The sequence below is a fragment of the Pongo abelii genome, chromosome 6 (genome assembly GCF_028885655.2).
Source record: "Pongo abelii isolate AG06213 chromosome 6, NHGRI_mPonAbe1-v2.0_pri, whole genome shotgun sequence".
In the NCBI taxonomy this organism is placed as follows: domain Eukaryota; kingdom Metazoa; phylum Chordata; class Mammalia; order Primates; family Hominidae; genus Pongo; species Pongo abelii.
Window position 1 is genome coordinate 10,864,017 of NC_071991.2, and position 11,165 is coordinate 10,875,181.

General features: G+C 57.7%; 1 protein-coding gene across 1 annotated transcript; it reads right to left on the reverse strand.

Annotated features, from left to right (window-relative positions):
* Window positions 1-167: 167 nt before the first annotated feature.
* Window positions 168-9,778, reverse strand: NAT16 (N-acetyltransferase 16 (putative)). Its single transcript, XM_054560323.2, has 4 exons — window positions 8,837-9,778; window positions 4,150-4,555; window positions 2,959-3,183; window positions 168-2,320 (listed from the first exon to the last, which is right to left on the reverse strand). Exons 1-4 carry the CDS (start codon window positions 9,079-9,081, stop codon window positions 1,748-1,750), a joined length of 1,449 nt encoding a protein of 482 aa, XP_054416298.2. The 5' UTR covers window positions 9,082-9,778; the 3' UTR covers window positions 168-1,747.
* Between the last annotated feature and the right edge of the window lie 1,387 nt (window positions 9,779-11,165).

An 11,165-nucleotide genomic window follows, 5' to 3' on the forward strand; every position in this document is an offset into this window, starting at 1 on the left:
GCCAGCAGCCCTCCTCAGAACCCCTCTCCACCTTCCCCCTCTCCCCGGGAAGTCATTAGCCCCATTGCCACAGGGCTTAGAGATCCTCTCTGATACAGGCTGCTGGGGAAAGGGGAAGATAATGTGTCTCATTTCTCCCCACTGGGAAGTGAAACAGACACAGAGGGTGGCCAAAAGGTCCATTTTATTGTCATACAATCGTGGTCACTGTGACAAGGAGGGTGGCAGCGTGGCCAGGCACAGGAAGCAGCCAAGGAGAGCAGCACAGTAGCAAAACCAGAGCTGGGGAAAGTGGCGAAGCGGCGGCTGCCCCCACCCCCCACCTTGTCCACATTCTTCCACCAGCTGGTGTCCACCTCTGCCCACATCTCGGATCCCATCCCCAGCGAACCCGAACTCACTGTCAACATTCTCCTAGCAACTATGCATTGCCCAACAAGAAGCTCGAGCTAACATCATCACACAGAGTGAAGTTCTAGGTCATGCTCTAGGCTTGGGACACCCGGGTTCTATTCGCTGGGAGGCTTCTAGCTACTTTGAATGACTTAGAAGTCACTTTGATCTTTCCCAGCCTTCTGTTTTCTCCCTCTGCCTTTGATGTGGGGAACCAGTATTGGAGACAGCGCTGTGCAGATGCAGCTGTTACTACTTGCAATTAAATAGAAGACTCTCAAAGTTCTAAAAGCATAAATGATCCAGAGAAGGGGAGTGGTGTCCAGAAATACCAGGAGGTGGGAATTCCAGTTGCACTAGAAGGCGGCCTGGTTGGAACCAGGAGACAGCCCCTATGCCAGGCTGAGGGACCTGCCCTCCACTGTACCAAACTCTCCAGCTAGAACCACACCACACACACACACCCCACCCCGGCTCGGGTGAGCTGGGGCACGGGGGAGCCTGCGAAATAGCAACGTTGTGCAAAGCTGGAGGAAACCCCAGTGAGAGAGGCAGGCTCAGAAAGTGCATCGCCAGGTGAACAAGGACCCAAATGGGGGAGCATTCTAAATACATTTCATTTTACAGTATCTCTCTCTCTCTCTCTCTCTCTCTCTCTGGATTGCACACTGGGCTGGTGATGGGAAGGAAAACAGGGACAGAAAAATGGGCACTGCGGTGTTAAGCGTCGTAGAGCTCCAGAGAGGATGAGGATGAGGAGCTAGAGAGAAGTGGAGAGAGGGCACTGATCTCTGGCACTAGAGGCTTGAGCAGGGGGAGGGGGTTGGGGTGGGGAGGGCAGTGCAGGGCCAGTTTTTAGGGCTTTAGGAAGGGCAGGAGGAAGAAAGGAAACGCGGATTGGGCGGCTGCGCTCGGGAACGAGGCTGGGCATCCCACACACTTCTGAGTGCTTCCACCCACGAGGGGGCAGAAGGGAGAAGCCAGGAAAGGGGGAGTTCACGCCCGGGCTGAGGTGATGGAGAAGGAAGGAAGGACTCTGAAGCCTCTGCGGGGACCAGTTCTTTGGAAAAAGAGAGGGTGGATAACAGCAGCTCAAGGCCCCCACCCCCACCCCCCACCCAATAGTCCGCAAGTTCAGGTCAGGGAATGGGCAATGGTGTTTGGGGGAGCTAGAGGCAAGATAGTAAGGGGAAAAGGGACAGAGTGGGGGGACCTGCGCCGGTAAGGACAGGAGGGCAGGAGTCAGAGGGGACTTCCCAGGAGACGCAGCGTCGGAAATGGCAGGAAAGAGGCTGGCTGGGGAAACTGCGGAAGGGGGTGGGTCTTTTTCCCCCTCCCCGCCAGAGGAGAGGCCTCAGATGTCGGCCTCCAGCAGGTACTGTTCAGTATAACCCTTCACCAGCTCCAGCCCCAGCCCGGCCTGGCAGAAGTCAGCCAGCTGTGACCACAGCTGGGGCTCCAGGAAGAGCTGGCACATGACGTTGAGGCCGGCGAGGCGCGGGGCCTGGCGCTGCAGGTGCCACAGCAGCTGGCTCTGCACCTGCGCGCCGTCGCTACCGAAGGCGTCGATGTTGAGATAGCGCCAAGTGCCGTCCCCTCCGTGCGGGATGGGGAAGGGGCGCGTGCACAGCGTGAGCACGCGCGGGCGCGCGCGGCTGTCCACGCGCCACTCCAGGCCCTTGGCCGCCAGCAGGCGCAGGTTGCTTTCGCTCGGCCGGTAGGGCTGCCAGTCCTGGATGATGGTCCCGCCCGGAAGCACGTCGCGCTGCACGGAGGGCGACAGCAGGAGGCGTGCCACGTCGCCGCCTGCCTCGGACACGGCCTCGGTGGGCAGAGGCGAGAAGGTGCCAGAGGTCCGCAGCGCCGCCAGCCGCGCGCCCAGCCGGGCCAGCAGCGCGGACGCGTTGAATCGGACCAAAAGGATGCCCTGCGGGGGGCACGAGTGAGCGCGGGGTGGGGCGCGGCAGGGCTGGCGAGCCCGGCGCCTCTCGGCAGGCATCTTCACTCCCGCGTTCACGCCCACGGGCTCCCACCTGGGTCCCTCTGGAGGAGCGACCTTGAGTGCTCCGGGCCGAGTGGGGTATGGGAAAGTCTGGGTTTCAAGGGTAGCAGACAGGGACCAGGGGCACGGGCTCCCAGTACGTGGATTCCCAAGAAGAGATGGGATCACTATGGAGTAGCCAGGGAACCGAGGGTGCGGGTCCCCGGGTCTCCAGGGACGTGAAAGCCAGGGAGGCCGATCAGTTAGTAGGATTGGGGAGGCGCAGAGGACAAAGGCTCAGAGGAGAAGGCTTGGGTCCCTGAACAGAGGCAGGATCCTAGGGGAGGCAGGGTCCCCGAAGTTGGGAAGTAAGGACTAGGGTTTCAGGCTGGGAGTCGGGAGTTTGACTTCCCCTGGGTCAAAGGGTCTGGTAAGGACTGGGAGTCCCAGGGCAAGGCTCATGGGCCGCGCCACTCGGTAAAGCCCAGAGAGAGAGCAAGCCCGTGTTCTGCTGGGTGTGGGGAGGGTCTCTCCGTATGCCCCAGCAGAGAGGCCCAACCATCCGAGCTCCCCGTCCTTCTCACCTGCTTGGTGATTAGGCGGTATTTCTTCAGCTCCCGGGGGCCCAGCTGGTCGTCCCGGGTGAGCCGTGCCACCTTGACCCCCGGGTGCTGTCGCTTGACCAGCTGCGAGCAGAAGCGCTGCAGCAGCCCGGCCACGCCCTTCCCGCGCTCCCAGGGCGCCACGCGCAGCCCCTCCACCAGCGCCGTCTCCCCGGCGTCGATCACGTTCACCGACTCCAGCGCGATCTGCGGACCGAGGCCGTTAGCGCGGGGCCCTCCCCGCCTCCGCCCCTGCCAGGGCTGTCGGCTCACTGGGCTCTCCTCTTCCCGTACGCTGAGCACTCCGCGTCACCACCCGGGCACCAGGCCAGGCCTGGGGTGGCACGGCACTTGGGCCTCAGATTACAGAGCCGGCAGAACAGTCATTCGCCGGGGCTTCGTCCACTTTTTTTTTTTTAATTTAGGACAGGGTCTCCTCACCCAGGCTGGAGCGCAGTGGTGCAATCACAGCTCACTGCAGCCTCAAACTCCTGAGCTCAAGCGATCCCCCCCACCCCCAAGCCTTCCTAGTAGCTGGGACCACAGGCACGCACCCCTACTCTCGGCTTTTTATTTATTTTTATTTTTTAGAGACAGGGGTCTCGCATGTTGCCCAGGCTGGTCTGGAACTCCTAGCCTCAAGTGATCCTCCTGCCTCGGCCTCCCAAAGAGCTGGGGTTACAGGCGTGAGCCGACGCGCCCGGCCCCTTCCACCTCTTGAGATGCTCCAGCTCCGAGTGTGTCAAGTTCCGGACCGCTCGCCACGCCCCTTCCTTGGCTCCTCCCCCGGGAGTTTGCCACGCCCCATTTCCTCTTAGCTCCTCCCCCAGCCCAACTCTAAGCTCTTCCTGCTCCCACCCCAGCCTCCCCTCTCTCTCCTGCTCTCCACCTCTTTTGCTTTTACCCCCAGAAACTCCTCCAATGGATCCTCAAACTTTCAAGCGCTCACCTGTCCCTCTGGTCCCTCTGCTTTAGGAGTCCTCCCCCCACCACCCTCACTGACATAGCCCCTGGATCCGCACTGCACGCCCTGCGCTTTGGTCCCAAAGCAGGCTCTATTTCCTCAGCATCCGGACGAAGATTGGGGAGAAGCTCTCATCCTCCTCTTCCTAAGATCCACGCACCCGCAGGTGGCTTCACCCCATGTCACCTGGGCCCTGCCCCCGGGCTCACCACGCCTCCGTTGCGCTTGGCCAGCACCACCGTGCGGTCGGGGTCCCGGAGCCAGCTGTGGTAGCGGCTAGGAAGGTAGTCCAGGCCGCCGTAGATGCCCCCCGAGATGGCCAGCACTTCCTCAAACTCCCGTTCCGTGGCCACCACGAAGTCCAATGGCTCGGCCTCAGCCTCAGGCCCCGATCCTGACCCAGGATCGGCCCCCGACAACTCGGCCTTGGCCTCAGGCCCTGACTCGGCCCCCAGGGGCTCAGCCTCAGCCTCAGGCCCCGATCCCGACCTGGGCTCAGCCTCCACCTCCTGCGGCCGGGTTTCAGAGCTTGGCTCTGCATCTCGGGCAGTCTCCTTCTCCGGCTTAGGGACCTCTGAGGTGGCTGTGCCACAGCTGGCTTCCAGCTTCATGACTCTGCAGAAAAAAACAGAATTCAGCACCTGGATCAGCCCCTTTGTTTCCACATCTGGGCCCCTGCACACAAACGGTCCTAATGCCCCTGCCTACACAAATATCCTTTCTTTTTCTTTTCTTTTACTTATTTATTTATTTTTATTTTATTTATTTATTTATTTATTTTTTGAGACGGAGTCTCGTTCTGCCGCCCAGGCTGGAGAGCAGTGGCGCGATCTCGGCTCACTGCAACCTCTGCCTCCCGGCTTCAAACTATTCTCCTGCCTTCACCTCCTGAGTTGCTGGGACTACAGGCACGGGCCACCATGCCTGGCTAATTTTTGTATTTTTAGTAGAGAAAGAGTTTCACCATGTTGTCCAGGCTGATCTTGAATTCCTGACTTCAGGTGATCCTCCCACCTCAGCTTCCCAAAGTGCTAGGATTACAGGCGAGAGGCACCACATTGGCCCCTTTCTTCATTTCTTCTTCTTCTTTTTTTAATACAGATAATGATCTCACTACGTTGCCCAGGCTGGTCTCGAACTCCTGGGTTCGAGATCCTCCTACCTTGGCCTCCCAAAGTGCTGGGATTACAGGTGTGAGCCACTGTACCTGGCCCACACCCTTTCTTTTCTGCTGTCCACATAGACCCTGGGAGTGGAGGGCTCCCAGCTCCCTCCCTCTTTCCACCAGCTTCCAGAAATCTCAGCTCTACCCACTCCACTCTTATAGGATGCTCCCTAACAGTCAGAAACTTAGAACCCTGTGAGATCCCCATAGACCAGCCCCAGATCCAGGAACCCAGGCAAAAGAAAAAAGACACTTGGGGGTAGTTTAAAAAAAAAAAAAAAAGAAGGCCGGGCACGGAAACTCATGCCTGTACTCCCAGCACTTTTGGGAGGCCAAGGCAGGCGGATTGGTTGAGTCATGGAGTTTAAGAACAGCCTGGGCAATATAGTGAGACTCTGTCTCTACAAAAAATACAAAAAATTAGCCGGGCATGGTGGTGCAGTGGGCCTGTAGTCCCAGCTGCTCTGAGGCTGAAGTGGGAGGATCGTTTGAGCCAAGGAGACAAAGGTTGCAGTGAGCCGTGATCACACCACCGCACTCCAGCCTGTGTGACAGAGAGAGAACCTGTGTCCAAAAAAAAAAAAAAAAAAAAAGAGGTACACTCCTTCAAGGATCCCATCACCTCTCTAAGACCTCTGCAAGGACAACATGAGAAAGAAACTCCCACTGTCACCCCCCGGTCCACAAGAAAGTTCCCAGAGAACAGTGGAGGATTCACCCTCACCCCATTTCCTGCCACTACCAGCTACAATCCCAGCCAGGGCAAAGGGGAAGGGTGTAGACCCCAAATATCCTCCATATTGCTGCCCCAGTTCCCCGTCCCCCCACCTCCACCTCTTGACATACGCATTCAAATATAAGCAAGATAGATAGCTCCACTAGAAAATGTCAAGCCAGCCCAGCACGGCAGCTCAGCCGAGGCGGGTAGATCACCTGAAGTCAGGAGTTCGAGACCAGCCTGGCCAGCATGACGAAACCCCATCTCTACCAAAAATACAAAAATTAGCCAAGCATGGTGGTGGACGCCTGTAATCCCAGCTACTAGGGAGGCTGAGGCACAAGAGTCACTTGAACCCGGGAGGTGGAGGTTGTAGTGAGCCTGAGCCGAGGTTGAGCCACTGCACTCCAGCCTGGGCAACAGAGTGAGACTGTCTCAAGAAAAAAAGAAGAAGAAGAAAATGTCAAGCCATTCTTTCCAAGCCAGTCAACACCCCCCACCCCCGCCCCTTTCCTTCCTTCTGCCCCCTTCCCCATACGGAGACTTGGGCTCTGTCCACTCCAGGACTAGGAACCGTTTGAAAAGTGTTCTGTTGGAGCTCCACCAAAATGAAAGAGAAAGCCCCCTATCCAAGTCCCAGCAACTTCTATTTCTGGGCCTGTCTCTTCCAGATCAGCCAAATCAACCAATCAAATCCCCCCTCACTCTTTCAGCCAATTATAATGCTCACCTCAGATAACCTACATTAAGCCTCATTAACCAACATCCCAAGGGCACACAGACCAGCTACTCTGTGGGGGTGACATTGACTTATTGACTTAACTGGAATTTTTTTTTTTTTACAAAAGTCTGACCTAGGTTTGGGGAAGGTTGACCAGCAGTGGGACCAAGGAGTGGTTTGCACTTCCAAGCCATACACAGAGCTTGCCTAAATGCAGTATGCTTGCTATACAAACCAAGCTTCAAGACAAGAGTTCCATCTCCTTCTTTGTTTTCTGATTCTTTTTCATCTGATTCCAACACCTGGAGATTACCTGGATATGGAGCCAGAATTATCAGAGGAGAGGAGGAAGACAGGCTCAGAGGATTTAGATGCCCTGCTGGGGCCATTAGAGACCATCAGGTTCAACCCATTCTTTTCACAATCAAGGAGATTAAGAGCCTTGCCCGAGGTGACTCAGTCTGGGCAGAGCCAGGCTAAAAGTTAAGTTTCCTTGGCTTCCAGGCCAGGGGGGGAAGACCTCTTATTATTATTGTTGTTGCTTTTTTGTTTATTTTATTTTATTCTTTTGAGTCAGGGTCTCGCTCTGTCACCCAGGCTGGAGTGCAATGGCATCATCATAGCTCACTGCAGCCTCAACCTCCTGGGCTCAAGCGATCCTCCCACCTTAGCCTCCCGAGTAGCTAGGACTACAGGCGTGTGCCACCACACCTGGCTACTTTTTAAAATGTTTAATTTTTTGTAGAGATGGAGGTCCCACTATTTTGCCCAGGCTGGTCTTGAACTCCTGGGCTCAAGTGATCCTCCCACCTCCACTTCCCAAAGTGCTGGGATACCATGCCCAGCCAAGATCTGTTGTTAGTGTATCTGGATCTCTGAACCCAGCCTGAGGAGCAAGGAGGGGAACTACTGGGTCCTTGAACAGGAGTTGAAGGGCCCAGGTGGGATAAGCTGATGAAGAACCAGAGATGCGGTTGCTAGGAACTCCCTCACTGTCTGGCCCACACTGTCAGCAATCCCTATGCTAACACATCAGCCTCCATGCCTGGAACCAGCCCAAGCCCCAGACCTCTTGCACCACGCTCTGAGGACAATGGGTCCCAAAGAAGAGCAAGTTAGCTCCTGACTCCATCTGCAGCTCCAGGCAACATGAACCAGCTGTTCATGGGTCCCAGGAAAATGCAAACTAGTGGTTCAGTGGTGCTTCCAGCAATACCCTCACTACCCGCAAAGGTGAGAAGTTGTGAGCAACCGGTAGACTGGAACCCACCTGACTCATTCAAGACATTTGGCTCCAGTCTCCTTCCCTTGCTTACAGTGGGGAGACCCTTTCCAAATGGTATTTATACATCTCAGATAAGGTTGTTTGTGGTGGGAGGTAAGGGTAGGGGTGGACGTGGGGAGTTCCCAGAGTCACGGGGAAGGAAGAACTTTCCAATGCATCCCCCATCTTTCAACCCAGGCACCACCTCTACCCCTGTTCCATTTTGGGGGACATGAACAAAGGTTCCCAGGTCCTTAAACCTTGGAGGAGGTGAGTAATAAAACAGGTCAGGGATTCCAGGCCAAGCCAAAGCTGTGGGCTGGCCTGTAACCCTTGCTTCACATGCTGACCACTTCCTACCCTCCAGTCCAGCACCCTCCAGCCTGGCTCCATGGAACTCTTAACTCTCATCAGATGTCTAGGCAGAGGCAGAGGCAGCTGGTAAGTCCAGGGCACTGTCAGAAATGTAGTCCAGGTATCTCCTGGACCAAGCGCCCTCCTAAAAGAGGGACAGCATTTCTTGGCCAGGCATGGTGGCTCATGCCTATAATCCCAGCACTTTGGGAGGCCAAGGGAGGCGGATCATCTGAGGTCAGGAGTTGGAGACAAGCCTGACCAACATGGAGAAATCCTCTCTCTACTTAAAAAAAAAAAAAGTAGCCGGGCGTGCTGGCGCATTCCTGTAATCCCAGCTACTCAGGAGGCTGAGGCAGGAGAATCGCTTGAACCCGGGAGGCAGAGATTGTGGTGAGCCGAGATCACACTATTGCACTCCAGCCTGGGCAACAAGAGTGAAACGCCGTCAAAAAAAAAAGAGGAATAACATTTCTCTCTTCATCCCTATCCCCACACCCACATCCTTGGGGACATTCTTTAAATCTCATAAATATGAATGATCTCTTTGGGGAGGGGGTGATGGGAGTCATAGCTGGGCATGATCGGAGTCATAGCTGGGCATGATCGGAGTCAGAGCTGGGAATGCCAGGAGCCCACCCACCCGCACCCCACTCCCACCACACCCCACACACCTGAAATATCGATGCCCTTGAGACTGATGGCTTCTTGACACTGGGGGAGGGAGGAGAGGGAGGGAAGGGAGAGCCCAGTCGCCGGAGAGGCGGAGACAAAGAAGGCAGCTGCACAAAGCGCCCAAAGATGAGAGCGAAAAGGACGGGAATGGAGGCAGAGAGCAGACAAAAGCGGACAGGAGATGCGGCCGCAGGGGACACAGGCAGGGAAGCTGGAGGAGGCTTCGACACCGAATCACAGACATGACACCTCGTGACTCCGGGCACAGCAGATGAAAAAAAAAAAAAAAATCCTAGCACGCACCCCCTCCCCTGGACACTGTAAATAGAAAGGAGCGTGACACACCCCCTTCGCCCCGGGGTATGGGGGGCGGGGATCCGTGGAGGGGAAGGGATCAAGGGGAAAAGAAAGTCAGAAAAAAGGCTGTAAGAGAACAACCTTGGAAACAGAGACAGGGGAGAGGCGATGAAGTGGGGGCGGGAGGAAAGGCCTAGGCGGTGGGCAGAGGCAGGGGCTGAGGAAGATGGCCCACCCAAAGGGGGTGGGGGGATGGCCCCAGAGGGCCAGTCGTGGAGGAGGGGGGCTGTCCTGCAGGGTCTTCCCGAGTGAGGGTCTTCCCTCTGCCTCTATCCCGGATTGCGGGCTTGGGCTTGGGGGAGAGGGAGATTGCGAAGGGAGTGATCTGCTTGGCGGGGGTTCCCCTGGGCACCGGACCCTGGGGACAGGTGGCAGCGACATGGCAACAGAGCGGGGCGGGGGAGCGCTTCTGGACACCTGAAGCGCAGCCTCTGACTCAGTTTTCTGGGTCCTCGGACTGGGAGGGGCTGGGCAGAAGGGGGCGCAGCCGCTTGGTCCCCCTGGGGGGCGGTGGCCTTCTGCTGCCCCATTCTGCGGTGGAGGAGCACGCTAGCCCCCTCCCCAGTCCCCAGGCCCGGCCGCCCCCCTACCTCGCCGGAGCCGGAGCTGGAGCCAGGGCCGAGATGCCGCAAAGCCAAGCGGGGCGGGCGGCGGGCGCAGACACCCCCGGTGCCAAGAGAGAGTTCCCTTTGGATCCCCCAAGAGTCAAAGGAGGATGACGCGCGGGGACTCGGCCGCGCTGTCGGAGCCCGATCCGAACGTCGAAGGTCAGCGCTGGGGCAGCGCCGCAGCTCCGTTGGCGACGCGGGCCGGGACGCCCATCGGTTCAGGGGTTCGGGTGGCACGCGTGGCTCCCGCGGCGACGCTCCGGCGGCAGCTCCGAGGGGCGGAGACCCCGGCGACGCGGGAGAAACCCGGGACGGATCCGGAGCGGACTCGTGCCCTGCTGGCGGGGCCGGGGGTCGGGGTGTGCCCTGGGCAGCTGGGTGGCCTCAAGTCCTACTGGCGAGACTCCGCCCTGTGTCCCGGCTGGGGAGTGGGACTGAGGCTGGTGGTGTCTCGGGTTTTGGTGGTGGTGATGCTGGTGTTGCTGGCTTAGTTATCTCCCCACCCCATGCCCAGCACCTCTGTTCTCTGTCCCGGGGTCCCCCACTGCCCTGAAGTCCCCCTCCTCCAGGAGCCACCCCTCAATGAAATCTCCTCTCTCCATTGTAAGAGCGGCTGGGAAGGGGACTCCGAGCCTTCGTACCCGGAAACTGATAGAGGGAATCAGAAATCCTAGAACACCGGGAAGGCGAAGAGACATCAAGAGACAGAAGTTGAAAGGCTAAAAAGGGCAGAGCGAGGCCAAGACCTCTCCATCTTCTCACCACTGCGTGGGTGCCCGAGCACCCTGGTTCCCCGGGTGCACAAGGCCCCTAAATCCACAATGTACCCCACGGGACAGCAGGCAGAAAGACCTCCAGGTACACAGCGCACACCCAGGCACATTCACACAGACCTCTGCACGCAGGAGGCTCTGCACCCCACGCTGATCCTGGTGGCTGGGGAGGAAGAGGGAAGTGTGGAGCTGGGACCCGGGTGGGTGCAGCGCTGCCCCTGCTCTAATAAGCCGGTGGCCCAGGCTCTTAACTCCTACAAGGTTCTCCAACCCACCTATCAAGTGACCTCAAGGCTGGGTGTAGTGGCTCACGCCTGTGATCCCAGCACTTTGGGAGGCCGAGGCGGGTGAATCACTTGAGGTCAGGAGTTCGAGACCAGCCTGGCCAAAATGGTGAAACCCCCGTCTCTACTAAAAATACAACAATTAGCCTGGCCTGGCCGGGCACGGTGGCTCACGCCTGTAATCCCAGCACTCTTCGAGGCCGAGGTGGGAGGATCACCTGAGGTCAGGAGTTCAAGACCAGCATGGCCAACATGGCGAAGCCCCGTTTCTACTAAAAATACAAAAATCAGCCAGGCACAGTGGCC

Coding starts and splice junctions, on each gene's coding strand:
- NAT16 (XM_054560323.2), bottom strand. CDS start 9,081: ATGTCTGTGATTCGGTGTCGAAGCCTCCTCCAGCTTCCCTGCCTGTGT. Junction 4,556..8,836: donor CAAGGGCATCGATATTTCAG/GTGTGTGGGGTG, acceptor TTTTTTCTGCAG/AGTCATGAAGCTGGAAGCCA. Junction 2,321..2,958: donor ACCGCCTAATCACCAAGCAG/GTGAGAAGGACG, acceptor TGCCCCCCGCAG/GGCATCCTTTTGGTCCGATT.